This window comes from Dendrobates tinctorius, unplaced genomic scaffold (genome assembly GCF_039654945.1).
Source record: "Dendrobates tinctorius isolate UK_male_01 unplaced genomic scaffold, ASM3965494v1 ptg000016l, whole genome shotgun sequence".
Taxonomy (NCBI): domain Eukaryota; kingdom Metazoa; phylum Chordata; class Amphibia; order Anura; family Dendrobatidae; genus Dendrobates; species Dendrobates tinctorius.
In genome coordinates, this window is record NW_027361684.1 from 6242851 (window position 1) to 6259636 (window position 16786).

The window sequence follows — 16786 nt, forward strand, 5'->3', positions numbered from 1 at the left end:
GTAATGGGATGTGAGTGTATAGGAACTTTAAGATTTGAACATCTTGATGTAGTCTTTGATTATATATATTGCATCATAAAAAATGACATCAAACCATGATTGCTGACTGTCCAGAAATTCCAGGACAGTCTGTTAACATAAGGCACTTTTTTGTCCTGTCTGTAAAAAAAAAATTTAAGTTGTGATTTTGTAAGAAGTTAATACAGATTATAACTGTAATTATTCTAATTTTGCAGTATACAGTGAATGCAGAAGATATCTTCAAATCAGAATTATGCGCTGGAGACAAGTATTCCCTTTAATGTCTGAATTATGGGCAAAGTACTGTATATTACCAACTCTATGATACCGTTTCATAACTGTAGAGATGAACACATGGCTACTGTTTGCAGTGATCTTCCAGCAAATACTGGGTTAATCTTTTGTTTCCTTACCATGTAAATATACCCAGGTACTCCGCCTTCGCCTGTCTATCCGGTACACATTTGCATAGTTTGTTGTAGCAACTTCTTTGCTGGTAATATACAAATCAGGAGAAGGCATGGCAGCGAGCTCAGCAAGTCTCATGTGGCTGGAAAAAACTAAATTACAGATCCAAAATCTACAGGTAAATAAGCCTCTATAAATCAAATACATTGCAGATTGCTGGATATTAAATAAATGTTCTTATAGAAAGCCTTAAATTGTACTAATTAATTTTTTTATAAAAACAGTATATAAAGGGTCATGTGACTGGCCATAAGATATACAATGGAGAAAATACATGTTTGATACACTGATGATTTTGCAAGTTTTCCCACCTGCTAACATAGAAAAAATTAAAAAAAAACTCATACCACAAGATATGGCCTTCCCAAAACCCTAAAAAACTAGGCAGCCAACCCCTCCATGGTCTGGTAGGTGTGAGGTGGTTGTTTTTATCAGTAGTTTGCACCTGTGCTGCTCCTTGCCTCTATTAGTGGAGGCCTGCTGCATCCTGCTATATGTGCATTTGTCATCAGACAGGGTTTTGGGAAGGCCATATCTTGTTGTGTGAGTTTTTTTGAATTTTTTCTATGTTAGTTGTTTTGATATTAGTGTTAGGGACCTGCAAATTATGAGGAGCCTTGACGCGGCTTGCAGGCTCTATCTATTTTGGCCAAAATATTAACCAATACCTCATTTAATGTACTCATTGTATGCATTAATTTTTGGCAATATATAATTTTTTGCAGGATGCAGCCGGGCCGCTTTTTGTTGGCTTGGTCTATTAGGGCGTCTGTTACTGTGTGTTGCATGTTATAGTGCTGGAGCAGCCCACCTGAGAATACTATGGGCGTCATTAATAGGTTGCAAGCCAGACACTTGGCATCACACTTATATTTATGACTGGCGTCCTATGAAAGCCTTATCTATGTGCATTTTTTCTATTAGGCAGCCAACCCCTCCATGGTCTGGTAGGTGTGGGGTGGTTGTTTTTATCAGTAGTTTTCACCTGAGCTGCCCCTTGCCTTTATTAGTGGAGGCCTGCTGCATCCTGCTACATGTGCATTTGTCATCAGACAGGGTTTTGGGAAGGCCATATCTTGTGGTATAAGTTTTCCCACCTACAAAGAATGGAGAGGTCTGTAATTTGTATCATAGGTACACTTCAATTGTGAGAGACAGAATATAAAAATAAATAAACAAATATTCACATTGTATGATTTTTACATAATTAATTAGCATTTTATTACATGAAATAAGTATTTGATCACCTACTAACCAGCAAGAATTCTGGCTCTCACTGACCTTAGTTTTACTTTAAGAAGCCCTCCTACTCTGCCCTCATTACCTGTATTAATTGCACCTGTTTGACCTCATTACCTGTGTAAAAGACACATGTCCACTCAAACAATCACACCAACCTCTCCACCATGGCCAAGGCCAAAGAGCTGTCTTAGGACACCAGGGACAAAATTGTAGACCTGCACAAGGCTGGGATGGGCTACAGGACAATGGGCAAGCAGCTTAGTGAGACGGTAACATCTGTTGGCACAGTTATTAGAAAATGGAAGAAACACAAAATAACTGTCAGTCCTCCTCGGTCGCTTTGTGGGGTAAGGATGATTCTGGGAAAGATCAAACATCAGCCCAGAAATACATGGGAGGACCTGATCAATGACCTGAAAAGATCTGAGACCTCAGTCCCCAACATGACCGTTAGTAAAACACTACACCATCACGGATTAAAATCCTGCAGGGCACGCAATGTCACCCTGCTTACACCAGCACATTTCCAGGCCCATCTGTAGTTTGCAAACGACCATCTGGATGATCCAGAGGAAGCATGGGAGAATGCCATGTGGTCAGATGAGACCAAAAGAAAACTTTTGGTATCAACTCCACTTGTGTTTTAGGGAAGAAGAAGGCTGAAGACAAACCCTGGAACAATTTCCCAACCATGAAGCATGGTGGGAAAACATGAAGAAAGTAATTTTTGCATCTCCTCCATTGTCAGCATCAGCGGAAATTGCACTGCACTTGAATGATATCTAAGTGCAGTGCGATGCTTCACATGCACCAATAGACTTACATGGGTGCGTGCGATCCGATTCACAGATGCAATCGCCAGGGCTGCCACTATGAATTTTGTGACTCCATACTGGCAAAATTTTCATGGCCCCCTTGAGACTCCGCTCAACCTCCACCCCAGCCCTGCCTCTACCCCTCGAACTGTCCACAGTCCCATCGCTCTCTCTTGGAAAAACTCCACTTCTCACCAATCACACATTAACAGTTCCAAATACCAGACAACACACATAGCCGGCTGCTTTTGTTTTGGCCAAAAGATTTTTTAAGCCGCCACCACAACAGAGGTAGACTCTTTTGGCCAGGCCCTACTCTAACCTAATAAACATTTGTTAAAATATCCAATACAATTTAGGTATATTTTTCTTTATTTTTCAATTTTTAAAATGACCAATAATATCACATACAAGGGACAAATACCACCGCACCATGACCAGACACCATATTACCACCACATAGAGACCTATAATACCACATACCAGGAACAGTAACTGAATAATAGCACATACAAGGAACAAATACAGCCACACTATCTCTGGACAACATATTACCACCACATAGTGACTGAATACTACAATACTGATCATTAATAAAAAAAAACCCTCAATACTAATATCACCATACGTGCAATTATACACAGGAGATGTGAACTTAGTATGCAGTGTCTGTGTATAGATAATACAGTGATCACCGGTGACATTACACCCAAAAGCTCTGTATATAATGTCAGTGTGCGAGTAATACAGTGATCACTGGTGACATTATACACAGGAGCTCTGTATATAGTGTATAGTGTAAAGGTAATACAGTGATCACTGGTGACATTGTACACAGGACTGCTGTATATAGTATACAGTGTATAGTATCAGTGTACAGGTTATACAATGGCTCACTAGTGATGTCTCTAGGTAAAGTCTTTCATCTTCGCTTTTCATATTCATCCAGCACAGACCGCCATCATTTCTTCCTGCCACGGCTCGTCTCTGCAGGAAATAACACAGTTACCTAGAGCACCACTTGCAGAACAAATTACTTAATTTTTTCCCAAATTCTAAATTACACCAGATGAAGAAAAAAAAGCGATAGTGTCGCTTTGCACAGTAACAGGACCGCTGCCCCCATTTAAAACTGCATCCTCAAAAAATAAAATAAATACATCACTGCAGTAATAATATCCCTTAATTAGCCCCTATGGTAATAATATCCATATGCACTCCCATCCTGGCCCTATATGATCTCCCCGTCCTGCCCCATCTGTCCCATGATCCTGCCCGGTCTGTCTCCATCGTATCCATCCTGTCCCATGATCCTGCACCATTTGTCTCCATCTGGCCTCGTGTGTCTCCATCTGGCCCCATCCTGCCCCATGATCCTGCCCCATATGTCTCCATCCTGCCCCATGATCCTGCACCATCTGTCTCCATCCTGCCCAATATTCCTGCCCCATCTGTCTCCATCCTTCTGCACCATGTCTCCATTCTGCACCATGTCTCCATCCTGCACCATGTCTCCATCCTGCACCATGTCTCCATCCTGACCCTGAGTATCCATTCTGCCCCCTGTGTCTCCAATTCTGCCCCGTGTCTCCAATCCTGCCCCTATGTCTCCCTTCCTGCCCTCCTGCCCCTGTGTCTCCAATCCTACCCCTGTGTCTCCATCCTGCCCCCCATGTCTCCAATCCTGCCTCCATGTCTCTCATCCTTCCCCCTGTGTCTCCATCCTGCCCACTGTGTCTCCCATCCTGTTCTGTGTCTCCAATCCTGCCCTTGTGTCTCCATTCTGCCCCCATGTCTCCCATTCTGCCCTATGTCTCCATTCTTCTCCCGTGTCTTCCATCCTGCCCCTGTGTCTTCCATCCTGTTCTGTGTCTCCAATCCTGCCCTTGTGTCTCCATTCTGCCCCCGTGTCTCCCATCCTGCCCCGTGTCTCCATTCTGCCCCCATGACTCCCATCCTACCCCCATGTCTCCTATCCTGCTCCCTGTGTCTCCATACTGCCCCCTGTCTCCGATCCTGCCCCCATGTCTCCATTCTGCCCCCCGTGTCTCCCATCCTTCCCCCCATGTCTCCATTCTGCTCCCGTGTGTCCCATCCTGCCCCCGTGTCTCCCATCCTGCCCCCGTGTCTCCCATCCTGCCCCCATATCTCCATTCTGCCCCGGGCAAGATGGAGACACATGGTCCATGTGTCTCCACCCTGCCAGTGAAACATACATATTGCAGCTTGCCGCTTTGATTTAAAATTTAAAAAAAAAATCTTCTCCTTACTTGGCCGAGCTCCTGCGACGATGATCCCTCCAGGCGTTTCAAGCGCACAATGACGTCATACGCCGGCGATGTGCATGCTGACGTCAGCTGCCAGCCTCCGATTGGCTGGTGGCTTTAACTATTGCCATGCAGGCCCGCACGGCAAAAGAGGTTAGGCTAGTTTCACACTAGCGTTTTTTTTGCGCTGCGCTTTTGAGCAGTGCAAACGCATACAAAAAACGCATCATGCGTTTTTTATGCGTTTGCTGCTTTTTTGCGCATGTGTTTTAACCATTTTTTAGCCATTTTTACTCTTAAAATGCATGCGTTTTAAACGCAGACATGTGCATATCCATGCGCACATCTGCGTCCCCATTGACTGTAATGTGTTTTTTTGCGCATTCCGTCTGCATGCGTTTTTTTGAGACAGGTCGGACGGACCAAAAATGCAACCGGTTGTGTCCGCCGCGCTTGGGCGCACACTACAAAAAAACGCATGCGCACCTAAACGCGTACGAACGTGTGCAAACGCTAGACCATGCACACCCATGTTAAAGATAGGGGAAAAGGACGCATGCGCATGTATGTGCAAAAACACAGCGCAAAAAAATGCTAGTGTGAAACCAACCTTAACTGAACCTGCATCCCTAAAATAATGGTTTTGTAAATTTTGTTGGAAAAATTAGAAATCGCTGGTTCAAATACTCATCGTGTGCACGAGGCCCAAAGGTTCTCCAAACACTTATCATGGGAACATAGCCTGAGGGCTCATGTAGACGTCCATGCAAATCTCAAGTTAAGAATGGGCATCAAAGAACAAAAAAGGTCTATACCCATACCGTATATACGTTGATACAATAGTAAATAAAATGTGATATTCACAGTGAAACAAAATGAAAAAGAAACCAAGATCAGGTCATATCAATGTATAAAATATAAATTTTATTATGAAACAATAACTATTGTCAGCAATGGATATGTAAAAGAAACTATAGGAGACGCATATCATGTCATGTAAAAGTAAAAGGATGCAACAAAGAAAAATTGGCATCACAATAATGATGAAAAAATGTGAAAGAAAGATGGGAGTAGACCTGCTGTCAAATGGTATACCTGTCTATCAGGTTGGTATAACAGGGTTGCTATGCATGTGTCTCCATAAGGAAATGAATATTAACAAATAAATCTATATGAGTCCCCATTTAGAAATCAGTTGGTCTGGTTAAATATAAAAATACAGAAAAAGTCACATAGAATTTAGTTTCTTTGTTTACATATAGTCATATAACACATATTATATATACCAAAGTGCAAATATCAGGTATTAAGGTACAAAAAAACTACCATGTAATTTAGTCACTATGCCCACATCACATATATTTTATAAGTACCAAAGTGCAAGTGCAAATAGATTGTGATGTGTTGTGCAAAAAATAACCCCTACATGGGGGTGCACAAGTATGATCAGACAATAATAATAATCTGATGAAACAAATGAATCCCATAAAAATACAAAAATATTAGTAAGAAGTGATAACTCTAATATACAGCTCTCTCTGGCAAAAATTAAGAGACCACTTTCAAATGTTCATTTTGTCTGATTTTTCTCTTTATAGGTATATTTTTGAATAAAATGTAAATTGTTCTTTTAATCTACAAACTTCTGACAACATGTCTCCGAATTTCCAAGCAATACATTTTGGGGGTTTTTTTCTGAAAAGGAGAAATGGTCAAAATGTAAAAAAAAAACAAAACCCAGTGCTTTCAGACCTCAAATAATGCAAGAAAACAAGTTCATAATCATTTAGAAACAACAACACTATTGTTTTAACTCAGGAAGAGTTCAGAAATCAATATTTTGTGGAATAACCATGGTTTTTAATCACAGCTTTCATGCGTCTTGGCATGCTTTCCACCAGTCTTTCACACTGCTTCTGGCGCTAAAATGTAAGCAGTTCTTCTTTGTTTGATGGCTTGTGGCTATCCATCATCCGCTTGATTACATTCCAGAGGTTTTCAATGGGGTTCAAGTATGGAGAATGGGCTGGCCATGACATGGTTTTGATGTTGCCAGAGCTGTATATGTCAACATATAGTCATGGCGCATATATTGTAAAGTGCCGATGAATCATGATGTATTGTGCATTTTTAAATAGTCCCTAAAAGGGGGAGTACAAAGGTGATCAGACAGTGGTACTCAAAAGAGCAAAAGTGCACATAATCCCATTAGCTAGATATAATAAGGGAAATTGTATGTACCTGAGCCTGTGGCTTTAAGGGGTATTCCCATCTCCAAGATTCTATCCCAATATGTACTAGATGTAATAATATTAGCAAATACCTCCAGTTAGAAATGTTGTAAAGTTTTTCTGATTCGCTATGTCTCTTTCCTCATGTGCAGGCATTGCAGGACCTTATGTATCCATGGTTACGACCACTAGGAACTAGCTAACTAACTATAACCATGGATACCTAAGTTCCTGCAATGCCTGCACATGAGGAAAGAAACAGTGAATCAGAAGAACTATACTACATTTTTAATTGGAGGTATTTGCTAATATTCTTATTATTACATCTACTACATATTGGGATAGGATCTTGGAGATGGGAAGACCCCTTTAAGTCTGTATGACCTCCTGCATTCATAGCATTCGCCCACCCCGACACGCATTTCTGTGTACCTTCATCAGGGGTTCCATGCAAATCTGTCTGATATGGGACCACAGCGCACAGGCAGGCCACCCAAGTGTGACAGCGTCATAGAAATATATGAAGTTGTCACACTTGAGTCTGGAGACCCGTGGTTGGCCATATTAATTTTTGGTCAGTATTTTACATCAGTATTTCTAAGTCAAAGCCAGGAAAGGAAAAGTATTATAGAAACACATCACCACTTCTGCATTTCTCACCCACTCCTGGTGTTGGCTTAGAGGTAGAAAACTGACCAAATACTGAACGTTGAGCCAGAAATATTTAGGTAGAGAAAGACAGTACGCTTTACAAATTCTTTTGGTAATGGTGTCCAATAGATCTGTTTCCTTTTATCTGCATTGATAGGAATGGAAGGAATTTTCAAGTAAATTATATGATGCCGTGCAACAACAGATGACTGAGAATAACATCAACTTCTTCAATGACCTGTCAGAAACAGAAAAGATTTTTGTCCTAGAAAAAGCAGCCAAAGCTCTAAAGTCAGGTACTGTGAATGAATAATATTTCATGCATAAGGCGAATCTTTGTGTACAGAACCTGTAAAAAGACACACGCAATATCAATGACTGTGTTACACAAAGACTTGGATTTACAGTCTTGGCCAAAAGTGATAGCACCCTTGAAATTGAAGTATTGAAAATGAAGTACTTCTCCCAGAAAATTTTTGCAATTACACATGTTTTGTAATACACTTTTATTTTGTTAGTGTGCACTGGAACAACATAAAAAACTGAAAAATAGGCAAATTGGCCATAATTTCACACAAAACCTCAAAAATGGGCCAGACAAAATTGTTGGCATCCTCAACTTAATATTTAATTGCACGCCCCTTGGAATAAATAACTGCAATCAGTCGCTTTCTATAACCATCAACAAGCTTCTTACACCTCTCAACTGGAATTTTGGACCACTTTTCTTTTGAAAACTGCTCCAGGTCTCTCGTATTTGATGGGTGCCTTCTTCCAACAGCAATTTTAAGATCTCTCCACAGGTGTTCAATGGGATTTAGATCCGGACTCATGGCTGGTCACTTCAGAACTTTCCAGAACTTTGCTTCCTTCCATTTATGGGTGCTTCTTGAAATAAGTTGTCCTGCTGGAAGACCTATGACCTAAAACTCAAACTCAGTTTTCTGACACTGCGGAGTACATTGCAACCCAAAATCCTTTGGTAATCTTCAGACTTCATGATGCCTTGTTCACAGTCAAGGCACCCATTGCCAGAGCCAGCAAAACAACCTCCAGACATATTTAAATCACCATATTCAACTGTAGGTACTGTGATCTTTTCTTTGTAGACCTCATTCTGGTTTCGTTAAACAGTAGAATTATGTGCTTTAACAAAAAGATATATCATGGTCTCCTCTGTCCACAAGATGCTTTCCCAGAAGGATTTTGGCTTGCTCATGTACATTTTGGAAAATTGCAGCCTAACTTTTTTAATTCTTTGTGTCAGTAGTGGGGTCCTCTTGGGTCTCCTCCCACAGCGTTTCATTTCATTCAAATGTCGACGGCTAGTTCGGGGTGACACTGATGCACCCTGAGCCTGCAGGACAGCTTGAATTTCTTTGGAACTTGATTGGGGCTGCTTATCCACCATCCAGAGAATCCTGTATCGCAACCATTCATACATTTTTCTCTGCTGTCCATGTCCAGGGAGATTAGCTGCAGTTCCATGGGTTGTAAACTTCTTGATTATGTTGCGCACCATGGACCTGGTTTCAGGTGTGATTTTTTCATCTTGCACACATCTGTTACTTGCCGCAGAAGAATTTGAATGAGCATCACATGCTTGAAACAAAGTTGTTTACCCACAATTTTGGAAAAGTGCCAACAATTTTGTCCAGCCCATTTTTGGGGTTTTCTGTGAAATTATATTCAATTTGCCTTTTTTTCCAATTTTTTGGTGTTGTTCCAATACACACAAAGCAAATAAACATAGGTATAACAAAATATGTCAAATTGCAATAATTTTCTGGAAAAAATAGTTCATTTTCTGAAAAAATTTCAAGGGTACCGAATCTTTCGCCCATGAATGTGTGCCCCTGTATGAAAAATCCAGTGGTACTACATGGTCCTGCAGACACCTGTAGGCATCTTTAATAGCTGTAATGATACTTCAGTTGCCATCACAGTTCCTGTGTCTGACATCGCCATCTATTTTCCTGAATTGAGATGTCATCAGGGGGCGGTGATAGAAGAAGTGTGCGTGACAGCGGCGACACCTCATAGCTTCTACCAGATCCATGGAATTAATCATCATCAGGGTGCAGTGATAGAAGCAGGGTAAGTGACAGCAACCCCGCCTCACAGCTTCTATCACCACCATGGAATGAATTGTCATTACGGGCGTTTATAGAATCAGGGTGAGTGACTGCAGCGCCATCACACAGAAGGCATTATAGGCATCAGACAAACCTTTTAACAGTAAGTAATTGTTTGCCAAGTTACAGTGTAGGTACAACCTATTCACTGCCACAGTTTGTATTAATGACAATCAGATCTGCAAATAGTAGAGTAAAGCAAGCAAAAAAAGTACACACACGTTAACCATTTGGTGCAGAAATGGCGATTCGAATTTCAAATTCCAGCATCAGCTAATGCTCGCTAAGTGTTGAGTAGGTCCGAGCACCCAGATACTTGAGTGATATCTGAGTATCACTATGTATGTTCACTCATCCCCAATAACTGTTATAAAGCAAAAGCACTGCAATCCATTATCTGACCATCAGGGATTGTATCCTATTTTGCAATGACCAGTGAAAAAAGGTGCTATTAAAATAGAGAAAGAGCCTCCTCAGCATGTTTCACCCTTACAGTCTTCATCAGGGTAATGAAGCAAATGCACTGGAAGGACCAATAAGGTACAGACCAGACCAATATGCAGGACCAATAAGAAACAAAGTGTAACTTTACTGTGCATATGTAACATATGATTTGCACTAGTTACTCATATTTTTAATTTAATGGTTACAACAAGTTTTGTTTTATTTTGGATTGGTTAAAATTAGATTTTTGGGCCTTTAGCTATCAGACTTCAATTCAAACTAAAGGAAAGGGCTGAACAGAAATGACACTCGGGCACCAAATGAGTGAACTAGCTGGATTTAAAAAGAACAGCAAGAAAGAAGGTGGCGGCTGTGATCCCGTACTCAATGAAATCATAAAAGCATAAGATTGCATTCATACCTTGCCATCAAGCAATAGTTAGAAATGCATCAAAACTGGACCTGAAAAAATATATATATATACAGTATATATATATATATATATATATATATATATATATATATATATTGGTTTGAGATGCCGTAATTAATTATATATTATTTAGAAGTGGAACATAAAATAAATGTCTCCTTGTAAGAAATGAATAGTAAATTACGGCATTGAACAACTGCATCAAATCAAAATAAAACTGTCTTTGATTCAGTTTTTAATCCCAAAATCTGAATACACCCTTTAGCCTCATTTAGACGATAGCGATTTTTCTTGTACGAAAATATTGGTCCTAGTGTCATAAGAGTTTTAGTAAAAGCTTCATCAGTTTTTCTCAGATATGAAAAGAAAAAGGATGATGATTTCTCAAGTTCTTCTATGAAACAGTCTATGAAACATGGACAGCATATGGATTGCATTCTAGTGCTGGCCAATTTTTTTCAAGCGGCCGTAAACTTGCATTGTCAATTTTGATCCTAGGCGCTGATAAAAATTGGACATGTTTCTGAACTTTTGTGTAAATATTTGATGTGTAAAAATACACTGAAAATTGAACAGCCATATAGACATTCATAGGTACAAGTTTTATTCCTTAAAACCACAGGTAGAACTTGTACATGAAAAACTGATGGCTGAATACACACTCACTTAGGATGCCTACATGAATCAGCACCATTTGGGGAATTGCTATAAAATATTTTAGACGCAGAAAAGGTAGAGGTATCATCTACAAAGCTGACCCTGATCATTTTTTTTCTAAAAATGGTAAACAAAAATCTATAGACACAGATGGAATTCTGTCACTTCCAGGTGCCATTTACAGTGAACTTTCAGCTCGGATCAGCTCCAGTTTGGAAGAAAATCTACTCAGTTATGTTGCTCAAGATCAAGAACAAGATGGCAACATTCCAAGAAGGCAGTCAGAAGTGGTGTCCTCTCATATTCAGGATGGAGTGGTAGGTGAAACTTGTTCTCTTTCCTGCAAAAGTAGAAGGTAAGAACAGGTTTTATTCACATAAAAAGTAAGGGACTGGCAATTTGTACAAAACCTGCAAAGCCCCATTTTATTATTTCATGCTGGAAAATATAGTGACAGATCAGAAACATAGTTAAAGGATCATTGACCCTAGTGCAGAAGTTCATCAGTTGCACCAACCCGAGCACTTATTAAGAGTCAAAGTCAGCTTTATTGTTCTAATACTTATAAAAACATCCACATAGATAGGACTTATATCAAACTATTCCACAAGAAACATATTATCCCATTAATATATAATTTAATAGGCGAACCTTTACTTCATGTAACTGGGAGGAAATCAATCGACAAATAAAAGCCCCAATTCTTCATTTCCAATTTTTTACCTTTTCTTTCATTTTTTGTGCTGATGGAAAGAGCAATAAATTCATTAAAATTGGTGCACATTGTTTGATGAATTGGCACAAATTTTAAGATGATTTTTTTCACACAATCATTTTCATTTTAGTAAGCTTTAAATAGAATCTGTCATCAGGTTTTTTGCTACTTCATCAGAAGCAGCATAATGTAGAGTAAGAGACCCTGATTCCAAGGATGTATCATTTATTACTGGGTGCAGCAGTTGTGATACAATCAGAGTTTTTAGACTTAATATGGAGCAGAACTCAGAAAGCTAATCCACCTAAACCAGATTCTGTAAGTACCGTATATACTCGTGTATAAGCCGACCCGAGTATAAGCCAACCCCCCTAATTTTGCCACAAAAAACTGGAAAAACGTATTGACTCGCGTATAAGCCTAGGGTGGAAAATGCAGCAGCTACTGGTAAATCTAATATATAAAGCTCAAGTGTGTGTATGTATGTGTGTGTGTGTGTGTGTGTGTGTGTGTGTGTGTGTGTGTGTGTGTGTGTGTGTGTGTGTGTGTGTGTGTATGTCCGGGATTGGCATCTGCACCATCACAGCTACAGCCACAAAATTTGGCAGTCACACGTCTGGACCCCGAGAGTGTCCTAAGCTTTGTTGTGAGGTGAAATTTTAACCCCGCACATTCCAATTCACCAAACAATTTTGCCCCTATCTACATAATGGGGAAAAAGTGTGTATCAAGCCCCGCCCCTCATTATGATGTCATAATGGTTGCCATGGCGACGCTGATGTCATCATAGGTTGCAAGCCCCGCCGCTCATTATGATGTCATAATGGTTGACTATGGGATGAGGATGTGTGATGGGTATATGGTCACTGGACTATGGGATGGAGGATATGTATGATGGGTATATGGGCACGGGACTATGGGATGGAGGATGTGTGATGGGTATATGGGCACTCGACTATGGGATGACGAATATGTATGATGGGTATATGGGCATGGGACTATGGGATGGAGGATGTGTGATGGGTACTTGACTATGGGATGGAGGATATGTATGATGCGTATATGGGCACAGGCCTATGGGATCGTGGATATGTATGATGGGTATATGGGCACGGGACTATGGGATAGAGGATAACTATAATTTGCTATAACTAGCCACAATTAGTTACTATGCCCGGGCAGCGCCGGGCTCTCCATGCCAAAATACATACAATAAATAAGTATATTATTAATAGCTAGAGAGAGGATATAAGATGCTATTTCCATGAAATGTACCACTCCAATCAAATATAGATCAATAAATATGGCTAAACAAAGTAAAAAGCCATAAGAGGCTAAAGAGGTAACTGCGGAATAATCCCAATATGTACAAAGTCACTATTAGAAAGTATAATTCATGGTAGAGAGAGCGATAAACCTAGTGCCAAGTTATATTGCTAAACAATGTTACGAGCCATGGAGGGCTGAAGAGGTAAGTGCTGAATTATCCCAATACATGCTAAGTCAATATAAGAAGGTATAATCTATATATAATCTATAACAGGGAGAACGATTCACCTGGTGCAAGTTGTGGTGCCCATTCTGACACCCCATGGAGCATCTTATGGGGGCATATTCTATGGAGCATCTTATGGGGCATAATGTATGGAGCATGTTATTAAACATCACTAAAATTCACTGATATTTGATCAGGTGCTGCCATTTTTTAAATTTACAGACACCCTCTGCATCAGAACCACCATCGCCTTCGCTGTCTAATTTATAAATCAAGTATAATCTAGAAAGGATCAGCCCGACACACTTATTCACAGATACATGCTTCGCTTTGAAAATTTCTAAATTCCAAACATTGCAACATGCCAGTCAATAAAACTTACACCCGCTAACTCTTTACACAACCCACCTACACACTTCCACACACTGCATGCGTAATCACAATCCCACATAGTATGCAACACAGTCTCACATCCACCACATCCTTCCCTCGGGCACACATCAGTTCTGGTCAGACCTCGTCTCTTCTGAACCTGTCGCACAGGCAAAATATTGTGCAAGGACATCCATACAATATCCCTTTGTCTGTTAGACATCCCGTGCGTTCCCAAACTCTTCCATGCAACCGAAACTTCATTTCCTCTCAACCCCACAATATTACATTCCACATCGTTCTTATGTATTATTTTCATCACATTCGTAGCCATTCTAAAATCATTCATTGGCACACTCAGTAAATCATGCTTCCTCACAAACTTCTCAATCACCTCATACCAGATCAGACACTGGAAAGCAACAGGCACTCTAGCATCCCTCTTTCTCCAACATAAGCCATATAACATCCAACAGCAGAATAACTTTCCATATACGCTCCCTTATTTCCTTTATTCAGCAAAATAACAACAGTTTTGATATACTGAAGCCCCAGAAAAATCTCAATGTTTGGAAAGGCCATGCCACCATGGTGACACGCTTTAAAAAGACTTTCTCTCTTAAGTTTCTCTATTTTACTGCTCCAGAAAAAAGTAAAAACTAACTTTTCCACTTTTTTTATTTTCCTACACGACGGTGGAAAAACTGTTGCAATAAAAAGCAAAATCGGAAGAATCACCGCTTTTGCGACCAAAATCTTACCACTCAAGGTCAAGTGTCTCAGTCGCCAAAAATTTAACTTATGCTCTATGCGCAATCCACACTCCTACCAGCTCTCCTTACCTTCCAATTCCTTATTAAATATACTCCCAGCACTTTGATAGCACCCTCCATACACTTTACCCTCTCCATTTTAAACCCTGTCATCCCAAAAACATTTAAAACTACATTTATTCCAATTCACTCTAAAGCCAGATGCACCACAGAAAAACTCCAGAAGCAACTTAACCCTACTCATAGACGCAACACTTTCACTCACAGCCACAACATCATCCATATATCCAAGAACTTCCACACCACTCCCAGGTACCAACAAATCTCGCATCATTTTATCACGTCTCACCAAGCACAACAAAGGTTCAATCACACATACAAACAAGACAGGGGACATGGGACACCCCTGCCTTACACCAGACTTAATATTCACTTTCTCACTCAACCACCCATTAACAAGAAACTCACTTGGCACACAATCATACAAACACATTATCCCATTCACAAATTTTTGAGGAAATCCCATTCTCTCCAGAACTTTAAACAAAAACACATGCGAGACCCTATCAAACGCTTTCTCAAAATCAATTGACAGAACCATACACTTCCGTTTCCTTTCCTTGCAGTCTCCAATCAAATCCTTTAATAACAATAAGTTATCACTCATACTTCTTCCAGGCACAGCACACACTTGATCCTCATCCACAACTCTACCAATCACCTCACGCATACGATTCGCCAACAATTTGCTATAGATTTTGTAATCTGTATTCAGCAATGTTATAGGTCTCCAATTCTCTAAACACTTTCTCTCACCTTTCTTAGGCACAAGCACAACCACCCCCTCTTTCATTGATTCACACAACTTACCACTCTCCCACATATACTTACATATCTCAGTCAAATCAGCACCCAGAAAATCCCACGCCTTCACATAGAATTCTACCGGCAATCCGTCTGTACCTGATGTCTTATTCTTTTTAGCACTCTTCATCACATTTTCTACTTCTTCCATAATTACGTCCTCATTCAAAATATCACATTCTCCACTATCCAACTTGTTCTCTAACCCATTCAGCACTTCTGAAACAAGTCCAGAATCAATCCATTTTTTATCATATAACTTGCTATAGAACCTATTCACCTCCTTTATCACATTCTCACCTGACACACACAAACCGTTCCTATCCAGGATTTTATCCACATCAAGGTTTCTCCCATTCATTTTCTTAAAAAAGAACCTCGTGCACTTTTCATCTTTCTCAAGATGTTCTATTTTGGTGCGATAGATTATTTCTTTCCCTTTTTCATCCATAACACTCTTTAAACCCTTCACCCCCAAGGGTGGTTTGCACGTTCATGACCGGGCCAATTTTACAATTCTGACCACTGTACCTTTATGAGGTCATAACTCTGGAACGCTTCCATGGATCCCGGTGATTCTGACATTGTTTTCTCGTGACATATTGTACTTCATGTTAGTGGTAAAATTTCATTCAAATAACTTGCGTTTATTTGTGAAAAAAATGGAAATTTGGCGAAAATTTTGAAAATTTCGCAATTTTCCAACTTTGAATTTTTATGCCCTTAAATCACAGAGATACGGCACACAAAAAACTTGATAACTAACATTTCCCACATGTTTACTTTACATCAGCACAATTTTGGAACCAAAATTTGTTTTTGTTAGGAAGTTATAAGGGTTAAAAGTTGACCAGCGATTTCTCATTTTTACAACACCATTTTATTTTTAGGACCACATCACATTTGAAGCCACTTTGAGGGGTCTATATGATAGAAAATACCCAAAAGTGACACCATTCTAAAAACTGCATCCCTTAAGGTGCTCAAAACCACATTCAAGAAGTTTATTAACCCTTTAGGTGCGTCACAGGAATTTTTTTGAATATTTAAAAAAAAAATGAACATCTAACTTTTTTTCACAAAAAAAATACTTCAGGTTCAATTTTTCTTATTTTACCAAGGGTAACAGGAGAAATTGGACTGCAAAAGTTATTGTGCAATTTGTCCTGAGTACGCTGATACCTGATATGTGGGAGGGAACGA

At 39.9% G+C, this 16786-nt stretch overlaps 1 protein-coding gene across 1 annotated transcript in view; it reads left to right on the forward strand.

The window, feature by feature from the left end:
* Window positions 1–2084: 2084 nt before the first annotated feature.
* LOC141078500 (uncharacterized) overlaps window positions 2085–16786 on the forward strand; it is a 29796-nt gene continuing 15094 nt past the window's right edge. The window contains exons 1-3 of the mRNA XM_073565165.1: window positions 2085–2180; window positions 7853–7991; window positions 11536–11681. Of these exons, the coding sequence (XP_073421266.1) occupies window positions 2085–2180; window positions 7853–7991; window positions 11536–11681 (381 nt within the window). The remainder of the gene's footprint in view (window positions 2181–7852; window positions 7992–11535; window positions 11682–16786) is intronic.